The following is a 14,436-nucleotide window of genomic DNA, read 5'->3' on the forward strand; positions in this document are numbered from 1 at the left end:
CAAGTCCCCATCAGTCCAAGGCAGAGAGGCCCAGTGTCCAGCAGGAATGCTGGTGATCGAGAAAAGAATGGCCTGGCCCAACCCTCCTCATCCTTTCTGTTTCCAGGTGAAGATACAAAATGCCATTTTATCATTCTTTTCAGGAAGTCAACAAAAAGCACCAGCCACTCCTCCATCCCTGTGGCAATTTGGTTTTTCTCTGTGATCAAACGTTGGCAGATCATCACGCCCTCCCGCCCCCCGCTACACTGCCCTGGTTTTCCTTCTTTCCCCAGCTCTTTCTGCCCTCTAACATGCGGAATAGTGTACCAGTTCCTCATCCACGGCCTACTGTCTGGCCCTGGCTGGGACACCGGCCCCACCAAGGCAGGGACACTGTCTGTCTCGTTCACTGCACTGCCCCAGTGCCTAGAACAGGGTCTGGCACCCATTGTCGATAAATGCATGAATCATGGGCTGCAAATGCATTTAAAGCAAGCGAACAAAATAAAAAGCAGAATAACATAGACATCAGACACAGTGGTCTTGAAAATGAGCATAAATGTTCTAATATCCCACTAGGTTGTCCCCGGTTATTACTCTGAGAACTTGTGGTTAGAAATTCTTTTTTCAACTAATTCGCTTTTGGACATTTCACTGGGAGCCAGAGAAGAATGAGCAAAACTAATGAAAACATGGCCTGACCAGCAGGGCAGTCTTAACAGGCTCAAAGTAATTACCAGTTAAAATTAAAATATTAAAATTTAAAAAAAAAAGGAAAAGAAAAGAAAGTTTAAAGAAATAACAAAACTGTCAAAAAGACCAGAAAATGCTGACTCTGGATTCAGGGTTCACCAAAATTATCGAAAAGAACTCCCCTGAATTCTGATTAATGAACAGAAATACCTGAAGGGACATACCAGGTTGTAAAATTATCCCACACTGCACAAAATTATAGCCAGGAAGAAGCCCAGCTGGGGGAAGGTCTCACGTTGGATGAGTTTGTCCCATCCCTCCCACTGGTGCGTGATTAGGCCCTGGAGCAGCCCCAGTGGACTGAGAGCCTTCCTTGCCTGCCTGGTGGTCTGTCCTGAAGGGCCTCTCTCCAGCCCTAATCTCGCTCTCCCAGGGGGTCCCTGACGGTCAGAGCGCCCAGCTGGTCCCAGGACCACAAACCCCAGCCCTACTCTGGGAGACTGCCTTCAAGCCTCTTCCCACCACTTGGGAGGTCCTCGCCTGCCCTCCATACACACACACACACACACACACACACACACACACACACACACACACACACGCCACACTCCCCCACCCTTACAGCTGCTGCCTCTATGTCACCTCCTCCAGGAAGCCTTCCTGAACAGACCAGGGTGCTTGCCCTTTGCCAAAGACCCCTTGAAGCCCTCATCACTTCCTGTGCTCCAGCAGCTGTCTCCAGTTCCTGACCTTGTTCCCCCACAAGCACTCCCCTTCCCTCTGCCCAGGGCTGGGTGCTGGGCCTGAGCTAAGAGGCCTGTGTGGCCCTGTCTCACCCCATGAGACAGATGTGAACCCTGAGGCCCAAGGAGGAGAAGCTGCCTGCCTCAGCTCACAGAGATGGGAAGAGAGGGAGCCGGGATTTGCATGCTGCGCCACCATGGCTCCTAAGCTGGGAATGGGGATGTGAGAAGCTGAGGGTGTACCAGCTCCACCTCGGAGACTGTCTCTCCCAGGAGAGGACAAAGGAGGGGCTTCCCCATTCACAACTTACCACCCACCCAGGTCTGCTCAGCTCAGTGACCACAGGCCACAGCGGATTCAGTGCTGCTTCTCCCCTGCCACCCCGCCCCAAGTTTCCTTCGGGGAATTTACTTTGGAAATGTAAATATTTGCTTAGCCAGGGGTTGAGGTCAGGGCTCGGATAGGCGCTCTGAGAACCCTCCAGCCCAGCCAGGAGGCCTGGGGAAGCCTGAGCCTGGCCCTCTCTTTGGGGTATAGTGAGGTTCCTATTTATTTCCAGAGCACCCACTGTGAGCCAGGCCTGTGCCAGGCACTGGAGAGCTGGGAATAATGACAGCAGGGTGCGGCCCACTGAGCTGGTGGGGGGACAGCCACTGCCAAGGCCGTGAGGTGTGAGAGAAGGCCGATGTGGGCAGAGGGTACATGGAGCTAGGGGCTGGGCCAGGCCTGGAGGAAGATCTGCAGGAGAGATGGGGAGGTGGGGGCTGCCCAGCCTCCCAGACAGGAGCGAGGGTGGAAAGGGTGGCTGGCTTCCTGCAGTGTCAGCCCTCTGTACTCTGAAACAGCAAAGTAAAGCACTGTGGCTGGCACCTGGTTAGAATGCAAGAAATGTGTGCAAGAAAGTACCCACCCCGGATGGTGGGAGAGGCTGAGAGGCTGAGAGGCCCAGAGGCCCAGGAAAGGGCCTGGGCTGGAACTTCGAGTCTCATTTGCTGTGTGAGCTCAGGCAAGCTTCTTCCTGTCTCCAGTTCCCCGTCATGGAGGAGAGGCATTGTGGGTGTCTGTGGATGGGGAGAGGACTGGTGCTCCGAGGACAGCAGGGACAGTGATGGGGAAAAGGAGGCAGCCCAGCTCCAGGGGCCCAAAGGGAGAGGGAGGGAGGGAGCCCCCAGCCCCTCTTTCTCTCTGGGAGGGCATGGGCTGGGACTGGCTTCCACCAGCTTCACGGCACCCCAGCTGTCTGAACACGCACCCCTCCGAGTTCACAGCCAGCACTGCTGCAGAGAGAGAGAGAACCCTGGCTCCAGACTCAGACTGACCGAGTTTGAGTCCAGGACCGCTGCTCACAGGCTGTGACCCTGATCAAGGCATTCCCCTCCCTGAGCCTCAATGTCCACATCTGGACCTTCTGTGACATGGCAGGAAGACAGACATGCCGCAGGGCCCGGCACAGAGGAAGGCAGTAGCTTTCACCTCCTCATATTACAACTTCGGGAGGATTTGGGGCAGCTCTGAGAGGCCCTGGGGAGAATCCCAACCATGACCCTTACTTGCTGTGTGATCTTGTGTGAGAGCTGCATCCTCTCTGAGCCCCAATTTCATCATCTGGACAATGGGCTGATGGGCGACAGATGTGTCTGGGGAGCCCCAAGGGGCAGGGGTGACACAGTAGGCACATTATTCTCAGCAGAGCCAGCAGCCTGGGGCACTCAGGGGGTCAGGCCCAGGCCCAGAGAGGGCGACTGTCAGGCTCTGCCCACCCTCCTGACATGGCCCTGGCATTGTGCCCACCCACCCATGCCCGGTCCTACCAGCAGGCTGCCCACATGATGCATTCCTGGCCTTGGCCCTTCCTCGCTCATTGTTTCTAGTGGGAGTGGGTGGCCAGGTGAGAGGGTCACCAGGCTCCCTCCTTGCCATCCAGCCCAGCTCCCAAGGCCTGCGGTCAGGGATGCTTGGTTTGGCAGGTTCCAATCCTGGTTCTCAGGTGCTGAATGACCTTAACCTCTCTGAGCCTCAGTTTCCCCATCTGTAAAATGGGGCCCATTTTTTGCCACTTCTTCATGGGGTTGTTGTGAACATCAAACAAGACTATTCTGATTCATCCTCCTATCCCTATTCTGCAGATGAGAAAACCAGGGCTAGGAGGGGTAAAGACCTGTGTGTTGAGCAGCTGCTGGAGAAATGGGGTGAGGGGAGGAGGCAAGGCCCTCCCTGGGAGTCACCACCGCATCCTCAGTCCAGGGGGCACAAGTAGATGGGAGACACTTACTTAGCATTTACTATGTGCCAGGTGTGAGTTCCCACTTCTCAATCCTGGGTAACTTTCAGATAAACCAGAGGCTCAGAGAGGGTGAAGTGACTTGCCCCAGGCCACACAGCAGGGTGCAGAAAATCCAGGGCTGGATTCTGGAAGGACAGGTGTTCCCTCCCCTCTGTCACCCACCTCAGGCTGCCCCCAGTCCCAGCTGCCCCTGGTGACGCAGCTCTGAGGCCCTAGGGTCAGATCACAACACTGGGCAGGACATGAGGGCAATCACCAGCAGGGGAAACAGCTGGGGGGAGCCCAGCCTGAACTCGGCTGTCAGGAGGAAGGGCTGGCCCAGAATGGAAGAGCAACGTCCCCATGTATCTCCGCTCCACATCACTGGGCCCCATTGAGCAGTCTTCCAGAATATTCAGGCCTGGGCATCCGGCTTCCCATTACCCTTTCTCAGTCCAACCCTGTGGGTGGGGAGAGACCCCTCCTGTCCTGTCAGTCATCACGTAGTGCCCACCACCATGTGCTGGTGCCTTGCTGCTTCATCACTCCACAACATCCCTGTGAGGCAGGCCCGCTTATCCTGCCCCTTGCACAGGTGAGGACACGGGCCTCAGTGAGGGGAAACCCAGGCTGCTACAACTCTGCTGGCAGCTTGGAGCCCCTCCCTCTGAGTGGGCACAAGAAGCATGCGGCCAGCTTCCAGCCCACCACCTCCCCAGCCTCCCCAGCCGGGCACCCTTGCACAACAGCTTACACAATGCACTGGAGAGTCCTCAGCCCAAGGCCACACAGCTGTTGTGTATCTGGCCCATGCAGCCCTGGATAACCCCCGTCCCAGGGCAGGGACCCGAAGGCTCCAAAGAGGGAGCTGGCAGATGTCAGGACTGGCCTGGCCCCAGCCTGTCTTGCTGCTCCCCTCACCGCTGGCAGCCTTCTGGACGCGAGGCTTCCAGCAGCCGGACTCAAGGAGGGCATGGGTGCTGCCCCCACCTGTCCTCCTCCCTTGCCAGCTCTGTGAAGGCCCCACAGACCCGGGAAGGGCTGCCCTTGGGAGGGGATCCAAGGACAGAGTGGCCTTTGCCTCAGCAGGCTCTGCCTGCTCGTGTCTCCCGGGCAGGTGGCCCCCATACCCTGGTGACGCACCTCCTCCCTACCACCACTCCCCTGTGGCCTCATTGGCACAGGCCCCTCCCGGCTGGCTCTCTTCTTGCCCCTCGGGCCCTGCCACCTTCTCCTCTTCCACTGGCTTCTCTTTGCCTCTCACACGCAATGGGGAGGAGAGGGTGCTGGTCCCGGCTCCCCTCCAGATGTCCACCTGCTCCCAGCTTCCTTGACGCATGCCTGCTGCCTCTCCCAGGGGACACTGCTCGGCTTAGGGGTTCAGGGGCTCAGGCTGGCTCCCCTTTCCTGTATCTGGAACCTGCCAAGGCCCCACCCTTCCCCACTGCATGGTGAGTTCTGCCCTCCCAGCTGTGGGACTCTGGGCAGGTGACACCACCTCTCTAGGCCTTGGTTGCCCCATCTGTGAATTGGGGCTGCTGTAGGGAGGTGAAGCATGCAAATCTCTCAAGAAGCATCAATGGATGGTGTCAGGTCCCACATTCATGCTTCTTCAATCATGATGCCTCCTGCATCGGGCAGTTTATGTTAGTGTGCTGCCTTGGGGACCCTGAATGCCTATTTCCATCGAGATGGCTGTTGCTGGTGATGGGTCTGCATGTTGGCTGGTTTGAGGCCAGTCCATCCTCTTTAGGGTCACTCTTTGGAATATGCCCCCAGGTGCCTGAAAATCTATTGCTCAGTGGGTTCAGTCAGGCAGTGGGGGTGGCAGCAGCCAGGACGCCAGCAGAGAGACAGGTACCCTTGGGTGAGGGCTCTCAGGTAGCTATGGGGCCCGGCCTGGTAAGGCAGGGCTGCCTCCCTAGTGCCCCTCCCTGGTGCTTGGCCAGAGACATCCTAAACTTCAGACAAGGAGGGTGGGTGTGACAGGGAGATGGCATGCTGGCCCCTCTGCCTGGGACACGCTCTGTACACTGGGTGCCCAGCCAAGTCCTCCCATCCCTGAGGCCCTGGGGGAAGGGGGAAGGGGCGGGGGCCTGGAGCCAGGCAGGCCAGGGTTCAAATCCTGACTCTGCCACTTAGGAGCTGGGTGCCCATCACCTTATAATGGTCCCCATCTTGCTGAGCTACCATCTTGAATGAAATGGGATTTCTATGCAGTATCTGTTACCACATCCCATGGAAACGTCAGCATAGGGTTTCCCAAGTCTGGAATAAAGGCTCGGGATGGTGTGTCTTCAAATGTGAGTTATATGGCACATATGAAATTTCCTCCAGGGGTTCTGCAAGTCCCCCAAGAGGCACGTGGTCACTGCCCAGGAGCAGCAGGCACCAACTCATGTCCGGGCTGCGCCTCGCCCTGTAGCTCTGTGCAGCGGCTCCAGCGCGCACAGTGTGCATGGGCAGCAGCTACTGACTCAGCAATACTCAAAGGCTCCCAGGCACCAGCGGGAGGCACCTGGCCACTGCAGGGGCTCCAGAGCCAGCGGGCAGTCCTACCTTCCTCGCAGCCTGGCCCCGAGTGCCTGGGGCAGCATCTCCACTCTCGGGCGGTCACTGTCTTGTACATCACCTTGTATGTGGGTCTCACCACGGTTCTGTAGCTGAAAGAGTGCCCAGGTAGCCTGGCTCAGACAGGGGCCTTCCGCCACCTCTCCCACAGAGCCTCCTCCAGGCCCCTTTGGAAGCCTCTCTTCTCCTGCATTCTGGGGTTCAGCCATCCCACTCCCCCTGGGTGGGAGGATTTGGATACCAACTGGACAGAAAGCCCCTGCAAGCTAGGCAGGCCTGGCGCCCACAGTGAACACTCAGGAATGCAGGCGAATGGCGAAATGCCTCCTCCAGAGGTGCCTCAAGAGCACATGGGAGGTGCTGAGGACAAGTATAGGGCCATGGCTCCCCCTGCTCCACCTACCCTTGCAGTCCCATCCTTGACTTGCACTGCATACAACCCCACCACCGGCCTTTACCTCCATCTGGAAGGCCCATCAGTGCCCACCCCACCATGGACTCACTTGTTCCCCGGGCAGCTCATGGGCCAGGGACAATTCTGCAGCACTCGCTGAAGGTAGGTGCCATTCTGCACGTGGCATGAGACAGTGCGGGTCACCACGTACGAGCACCAGTTTCTGAAACAGACCCAAAAAGAAGGAGCTCAGGTCCCAAGCCCAGTCCCTGCCCAGGACCCTGGGGAGATGGGCGAGGAGCCCCAGGTCCCAGGGAGAGAGATCCCTGAGTCCCCAGAGTCCTTTGGGCCCTGAGTGGTTGTCCCTGTGCTGCCCGTGGCTGAGGGGTGAATTCCATGGTCCAAGGGGGGACGGCTGAGCTGGGGGCTCTCAGGAGGTCTTGGGGAGTGAGCTACAGGGGGCAAGATAGGGGTAAGGTGTCTTATCAGACTTAACTGACTTCTTTCCAAACCTGACCCATCTGGGCCCCTGCCACCGCCCGCCTCCCACCTGGATGATAGCAGTGGCCCTCTGTCCTATCCCCTCAGATGCTCCACTAGATGGACTGTCATAAAACGGAAACCTGGCCCTGACCCTCCCTTGCCTACCCTCACCCCTAGCCCTCCGGGACCCCGATTCTCACACCTGCTGTAAAACCTCATTCCTCCAGGCCTTTGCTGGCCCATTGCCTAGCGTGCCCTTCCCCCTACTTCTCCATCCGGCACCCGTTGTTGTTAGGTGCTGTGGAGTAAATTCTGACTCACGGCAACCCCGTGTGTGCAGAGTAGAACTGCTGCATAGCGTTTTCAAGATTGTGCCCTTTTGGAAGCAGATTGCCACGCCTGTCTTCTGAGGCACCCCTAGAGGGATTCAAATCGCCAATCATTCAGCTAATGGTCGAATGCTTAACCCTCTGAGCCACTCAGGGACTCCTTTCACTGACTCTTCCAACCCTCAAAGCCTGGTTGTGCTGTCCCTTCTCCCCGGAGTCCCTTCCCACCTGCACCCCAACTCAAGCAGAAACCCTGGTTCCCTGCCCTGGGTCCTGCAGTGCTCTGTGCAGCCAACTGCCACGCACTCATCAGGCTGAATTAAGCTGTGGGTTTGTGTCTGGCCCCCGTATCACCCATCTCTGTGTCCCCTCAGTGTGACAGCCAGGATGTCCCAAATCAGTAATCGATGTCCCAAGCATGGAGGACTAACTTCTCCAATGGCCAACTCATAATCATAGCTGCACATACTGAGCACGTACTGTATGCTATAGGTATTTACACATCGTCCCACAGTGAGGCAGGAAGGCACCCTTGCCCCGTTTCACGTAGGAAAAATTGAGGCTCAGGGAGGTAAAGACAACTGCTCAAGTCACACAGCTGGTGCGTGGTGGGGCTGGGAATGTGGATGGCCCAGCCTGGCCTCTGGTCCCACCCTAGGGGTACACATCTCCTCCCCATATCCTTGAGCCACGGTCCATGATTCTGTGAAGGTCCCAGCCTGGGAACCAGCTGACCCTGGGCTGAGGCCACAAAGGAAAGTCTGGCTGGGTAGGGGGCTCAGGCTGAGGAGGGTCACCTGAAACCTTCCCGCCTTCCCTAGCCCCAACAAAAAGCACAAGGCCCGTGACCCTGTGTCGGGGCTGAGGGCCGCTGAGCACCTGGAATGTCCCGGCCACCCTGGAGGTGCCCACCCCCATTGCCGTCCGTCCCACTGCTGCCCTGGCCCCATGTTGTCCATGAGGAGGAGAAAGTCCTTGGCTGGGATCCTGGGGAAGTCCCTGCACCTTTGTGTATCCAACTGGAATCAGCTTAGGGAGGGGAAACCGCCCGGGCAGAGCCGTGGCAGTTGGGAAGCTGGGAGAAGTGCTTGTTCAGTTTGGCCCAAGGAAGTAGCAGGAGCCCAACAGAGCCTGGGCCAGCTGTCCCCACAGTAGAGGTGACAGGTGCTTGCTGCAACACTGTCAGTAACTGCACAAAACAGGACAGCCCAAATGGCTACGGAATAGCCAGACATGGAAAATCGGACACTGCTCCAGAGCCCAAGGTGTCCATGTGCGAACTCTAGACCATCCACCATCCCTGGTTAAGGGGGGGAAAGTGAGCACAGACCACTAGACACAGAATGATTGCACTGCCGTTCAGAAAAGAGAGAGACAGCCAAAAGACGACGGACGCACGTATGTACATATATAGCTACGTGCCCATAAAGTTGGGAAAAATCCTGCACGCACGTCAAATTGCATGTCTTGGCGTGAGGGGTGTTGTGTCTGTTCTGTATCCTATGCTAACAGCTGTTGCTTTTAGTTGCCACTGAGTTAGCTCCAACTCATGGCGACCTTACATGTAACAGAACAAAACGTTACCCAGTCCTGCGCCATCTATGTACATTCCACGTCCCGTTACTAATGAATGTTTGCTGCTGTTACTTCTCATTTTGAGTCATGCCACATCAGCAAATGAAGGTCCTGAAGGCTTTACTCCATCTGTGTCATCAAGGCCGACTCTACTTTCAGGAGGCAGCTCTTCCCCTAGTCGTATTTCGAGTGCCTTCCAACGTGAGGGGCTCATCCTCCAACACTGTATCAGACAACGTTCTGTTGTGATCCATACGGTTTTCATTGGCTAATTTTCGGAAGTAGATCACCAGGCCTTTCTTCCTAGTCTGTATTAGTGTGGAGCACTAACAGGAGCCACTGTTGCACACCAGGTGCCAGGTCCAGGGCCTTCCATGCATTAGCATATTTGAATTCTCACACCCTATTATGATGGCCACTTTACAGATGGGAAAACAGGCTCTGGAGTCTGGGGACATGGCCAGGGCCCCCATCATGACCGGCACAGTCATAGTTGGAGTTCAGGTCTGCCTGACCCCAGAACTTGCACTCTTCACCCCAGGCTGGAGATTCTTCTCATAATGAACAGGTGAGGATTTTATAAGTTTAAAAAGATGCCCCCACCCCTTAGGCCCTCTGGGTCTCTAGACCTGTGGTTCTAAACCTGTTGGGGTTTTGTTACGACTTATGCTCATAAGTCCCTTTGGGAAATTGGGGTGAGTTGCGGCTTCTCTCCCAAAAAATGCATAAAACTTGGTTCCCAAGTTCAGGGGGCCCATGAGCTCCCTGCAGCTGTGTGAGGCTCCCTAGGCTGGCCTGGGGGCTCCATGAGCAAGGGAAAGATCGAGGGAGGGAACAGAGGAAAGCTCCGGATAAGGTGGGAGTCCCTGGGCACGGAATGTCTACTGCTTGCCAGTGTACAGATGTACACAAACATGTACACACACCAAAAATACCCCATGCACACACAACATGTACACAAGTAAATGCATGCACACACAGCACACACATGGGACTGGGAAAATGCACACACGAGTATGCACTGACACACGTGTGCACATGCACACACACACACTGATCCACACAAGCACACAGACATGTGCACACAAGGCAAATCCAGCAGGACACGTAGCCACAGAAATTCCCATCCTCCCTGTACACGGGTTCACACCTGTAGCCACATGGCCCTCATGCACATGCATGTACATGCACACAGCAGCACACACACACATTTAGAGGCCCTCTTTCATGGCACAGACAGGCCACAGCAGGCCCAAAGAGACACGTAATCAGAGTCAACCCTCCGTCCACCTGGGGGCTTCTTCCACAGCCAGGACCTAACACTGCACATTGCTACCACCCAGCATGGAGCTCACTGCCCGCCACGGCTCCTCACCGCCCTCCCTGCCAGCCCTGCCTGCTCCGTCCCGCCCTTCCTCCCGCACCTCAGAACCTTTACACATGAGGTTCCCTATGCCTGGAAAGCTCCTCCCCCTGCTCTAGCAAACTCCTACTCATCCTTAGGGTCCCAGGCCTCCATGAGGCCCAGGTGGGGTCAGGTGCTCCACGTGCCCCCACAGCCACCCACTGCAGCCCTGATCGTCTTCCTCAGCCCCTGGTGCTGGGGGAAGGGCACAGTGGGGACCAGCCAGTCTGGGGCTCAGCCTGAGGGCCTTCAGGGGTGGTTGCTGAATGGCTGGATGAGGGAGAACAGAGAGGAGCCAGGTGAGGTTTCCAGAGGTGGGTGCAGCCCCTGGAAGCCCCACCTCCTTCCCTGCTGTCCCTGGGGGCTTCCTTTTCTGGGGTTTGGTCAGCGGTGAGCTGCTCAAGGGCCTGTTGAGGTGAGCCGCCTCCGTGAGATGGGCAAGGGCTGGGGCCACAGAAGGCAGGCTTCTCCCCTGGGCGACCATGTCTGCCCACTCAGCACCTCCTGGGAAGGGGGAAAACAGGCTAGACCAGCTCAGCCTGGCACCAGCTGTCCCCACTAGGGTCCCCCCACCTGCCTCCACCCCCTGCCACAAGGGGCCCAGGGGACTTTGTCTCTGCAGGGCCCAGGGCTGCGATCCGGAACAGCAATAGGGGCTAATTGCAGGAGGCAGCCAAGCGGGCCAGGGGCCAAGGGCCATTATGAAAAGGAGAAGAAGGAAAGGAGGCGTGTGGGTGGGGGCGGGGAGATGAGAGCCAGAAAGAACCCTACAGCAGAGGCGATGTTCTCGTCCTGGCTCTGCTGTTTCCTCACTCGGTGACCTTGGACAAGGCCCTGACCATCTCTGGGCCTCACTTTGTCCATCTGCAAATGGGGACAGCAGAATCTCCTCTGGCAGGGGAGGTTTCACAGAAAATGCTTGGTGCAGCGCTAGCAGCTATTGCTAATTCTGGTTCCTGAACTGCGGGGCCACTGCCAGGACACAGGCTCGGCTCCCTGGGGCTTAAGGACACCTGCACACTACCTTCCTCCCAAGTCCTCTCCCCAGTTGTGGGAAAGCGAGTGTTAGGCTCTGCATTTTACAGAGGGGTCCCTGGATGGTGTAAACAGTTAACATGCTTGGCTGCTAACCGAAAGGTTGGAGGTTCAAATCCACCCAGAAGCGCCTCGGAAGAATGGCCTAGTGATCTACTCCCAAAAAATCAGTTATTGAAAACTCTATGAAGCGCAAGTCTACTCTGACACACGTGGGGTCGCCACGCCATGAGCTGGAGCTGACTTGACAGCAACTGGTGGTGGTGGCAGTAGGGCATTTTACAGAGAGGGAAACTGAGGGTCCAAGAAGTCACCTGCCCAGGTCACCCAGTGGGCCTAAGAGCTGGGATTTGAGCCCTGTGGAAGGGGTTGGGGAACATGCCGTCCATCTTATAGTTCTCCATTCTCCTGGTCCTAGGATTTGCCCAAAGGAAGCTGGCACTTGAGCCAAAGGAGGCCTGGGCCAGGACACTGGTGATGGCTTGAACCCTAGAGCCACAGCGCTGAGACTGGCAGAGGAAGCCACAATTCAGGCTGGGACGGATCTCGGAGGGGCAGGAAGCAGCTCCGCAGGGACTGGGGGAGCTGCAGGGCAGGAGTGGGCCAAGGTGGCTCCAGCACGGCCCCTGGGAGCCCTGGTTCCGGGGGTCTCAAAGTCTTGCCACATTCCTGGGGCTGGGGGTGGCCCTTTGGATGCCTTCCCAGGCCTCCCCCTCCCCAGGCACAAAGCCTCTTTTCTGTCTCTGGTCTTGGCTGCCAAGGGGTGACGGGAGGGCTGACGGGGTGCGACATCCCCATGCTGTCTCCAACAACCTGGGACGGGGGCCATGCAGGGACGTCCTGGCAGTGGAGGCCCACAGAATCCCCCATGTTGGGGTTCCTTCCCCCACTTAATGTCGACAATAGAAGAACCACTGATGAGGGCTCCTGTGTGTCAGGCCACATGCTCAGAACAGGCCCAGGGAGTGGGAGTATTATCCTCATTTTACAGAGAGGAAAACTGAGGCCTAGGGCTATGAAGTGAACCACCTGAGGTCATACACTGAGGGGGCAACAGAGACAGGAATAAAACCCCGTTCTGTCCGAGGTCAGAGCCCTAACGCCTAACACCAACCTGCAACCTTTCTCTGAAACTTGCCCCAGCCCCCAAGCTGACCACCTCTCTCCCTCCTCCAAGGAGGGCTGCTAGGGTGAAAAGGACACTGGATTTGAAAACGGAGTGGCCTAGATTCAGGTCCCTCATCTCTGTAGGCCTCAGTCTTCTTATCTGTAAAACGGGGACGACTGCATTGCCCACAGGGTTTCCGTGATGCTCAGCCTGCTGTGTTAGCCTCCTGTGAGCAAATGGGGTGATGGTCCCCAGTGGCCACCAGGTACCTGCCCACAGCTCCATTCCCGGTTGTCCCCGTCCCACCCAGGAAATGCTGGGGGGTGAGGAGGCCAGGCTGGGAAGCCCTGCCCGGCACTGGCTGAAGGGGAGTCGGGCCTTAAGCCCTCTCGACTAGCATCCCAAGCCGATGCTGGGAATTCCGAGTTCTGTCTCTGTCGCCTTAGCATCTGGGATCCAGGACTCACACTCATGCCTTGAGCAGGTCATATTCCCTCTCTGAGCCTCAGCCTCCTCCTCTATGAAACAGGGACTATAAAAATACATGTCTCTACGGTGGTTGGGAAGATTCTGGAGGTGATGGCTGCAGGTAAAAGCCTAGCCCAGGCCAGCCATGGTCAGCACACAGGAGAGGGCGGCTGTGACATCTGACATCTGCCACTCATCCATCCCTGCCTTGGGCAACTGCTCTCTGGACTCTGATGCCTAGGCCACCTCTGCCCGTGTCACCTGCTCCTGCTAGCCTTGCTGGGGTGGGGTGGGGGTGGGGGGATGCTGGCCCCTGATCACTGGGAAAAAGGAATTTCTGAAAAGCATTAACGAATTGAGGCCGTGGGGGGTGGAGGCTGGACAGGCCTTTGAATGGGATGAAAAAGCCTAGAGAGGCCTGGCCAGTCGGCATTGTCTGCCTCGGACAACGGACAACGGCGGCAGCCCTTGAGAGGGGACCCGGCAGGGGTGGGAACTGCAGCAGCACTGGGGCAGGGAGGATTCCAGGCAGTCACTAAGGTCAGAAAGACCTGGATTGGAATCCCAGCTCTTCTATCAATGGCCCATAAGCCTAAAAGGTGACGTTTAGTCTCCCGAGTCTCAGTCAGCTTGCTCATCTGTTAAATGGAGACCATGCTCCCTAACCCATTCGGTCCTTGAAGGATTAATCTAAGAGCCTGCCTGTAAGGGGCCAGCACAGAACAGGTACTAATAGACGCTCCATACATGCCAGCTGGAGAGAACATTCCCAGCTCCCGACTCCCAGGAGAGCCACAGGAAGATTCTGTCTGTGTCCAAAATGCCAGGTCCCAGGGGGCCTGACACTGACCCCGAGGGCTCTGAGGCTCCACCCTAGGCCTTCCCTCAGAGTGAAATAAATAGCTGAGGACTAAAAAAAGCCAGGAGCAGGGAAAAGGGGAGGGGGACCCCGAGGAGCGGCTAGGGGTGTCCTGGGCCTTTCCCATGTGCAACGGGAGGGGCCCCTGGGCCAGGACGAGGAAGTCTTGGGGGGCTTGTCCTCGTCGTGCCCCTTTCCCCTCCTCTTGGGCTCTATGGGGGAAACGGCTGGGAGAGAGTGAGGTCGTGGAGCCCTACACTCCCAGAAGCCTGGGCCAGAGAGGGGCCGGTTTGTCGTTCTTACTCCCACCCCGGGATGGCCTCAAGGTGGGGGACGGGAGACCCTTCCCAATCCTGGGCTTGCATCGAGGTTGGGGGCTGCCCGGGACCGAGGTGGAGGGGGTCCCAGCCCTTACCTGCGTCCAGAGAACTGGGCTCCTCCGACGCTCCACGCGGCGCTGCCCCCCAGCAGCAGGAGCCCGAGGCAGAGCGGCGCCCAGGCCCGCGGGCCGCCCATGCTGCGCCCGG

General features: G+C 57.4%; 1 protein-coding gene across 3 annotated transcripts in view; it reads right to left on the bottom strand.

Annotated features, from left to right (window-relative positions):
• The window catches only part of EMID1 (EMI domain containing 1), a 42,051-nt gene extending 27,626 nt beyond the window's left edge, over positions 1-14,425 (bottom strand). For all 3 annotated transcript variants that reach the window (XM_023741774.1, XM_023741773.1, XM_004387614.1), the window contains exons 1-3: positions 14,325-14,425; positions 6,757-6,870; positions 6,242-6,345 (exon numbers count right to left, since the gene is read on the bottom strand). In XM_023741774.1, coding sequence (XP_023597542.1) covers positions 6,242-6,345; positions 6,757-6,870; positions 14,325-14,425 — 319 coding nt within the window. The remainder of the gene's footprint in view (positions 1-6,241; positions 6,346-6,756; positions 6,871-14,324) is intronic.
• Between the last annotated feature and the right edge of the window lie 11 nt (positions 14,426-14,436).

This window comes from Trichechus manatus, unplaced genomic scaffold, assembly GCF_000243295.1.
Source record: "Trichechus manatus latirostris isolate Lorelei unplaced genomic scaffold, TriManLat1.0 scaffold00190, whole genome shotgun sequence".
NCBI classification, from domain to species: domain Eukaryota; kingdom Metazoa; phylum Chordata; class Mammalia; order Sirenia; family Trichechidae; genus Trichechus; species Trichechus manatus.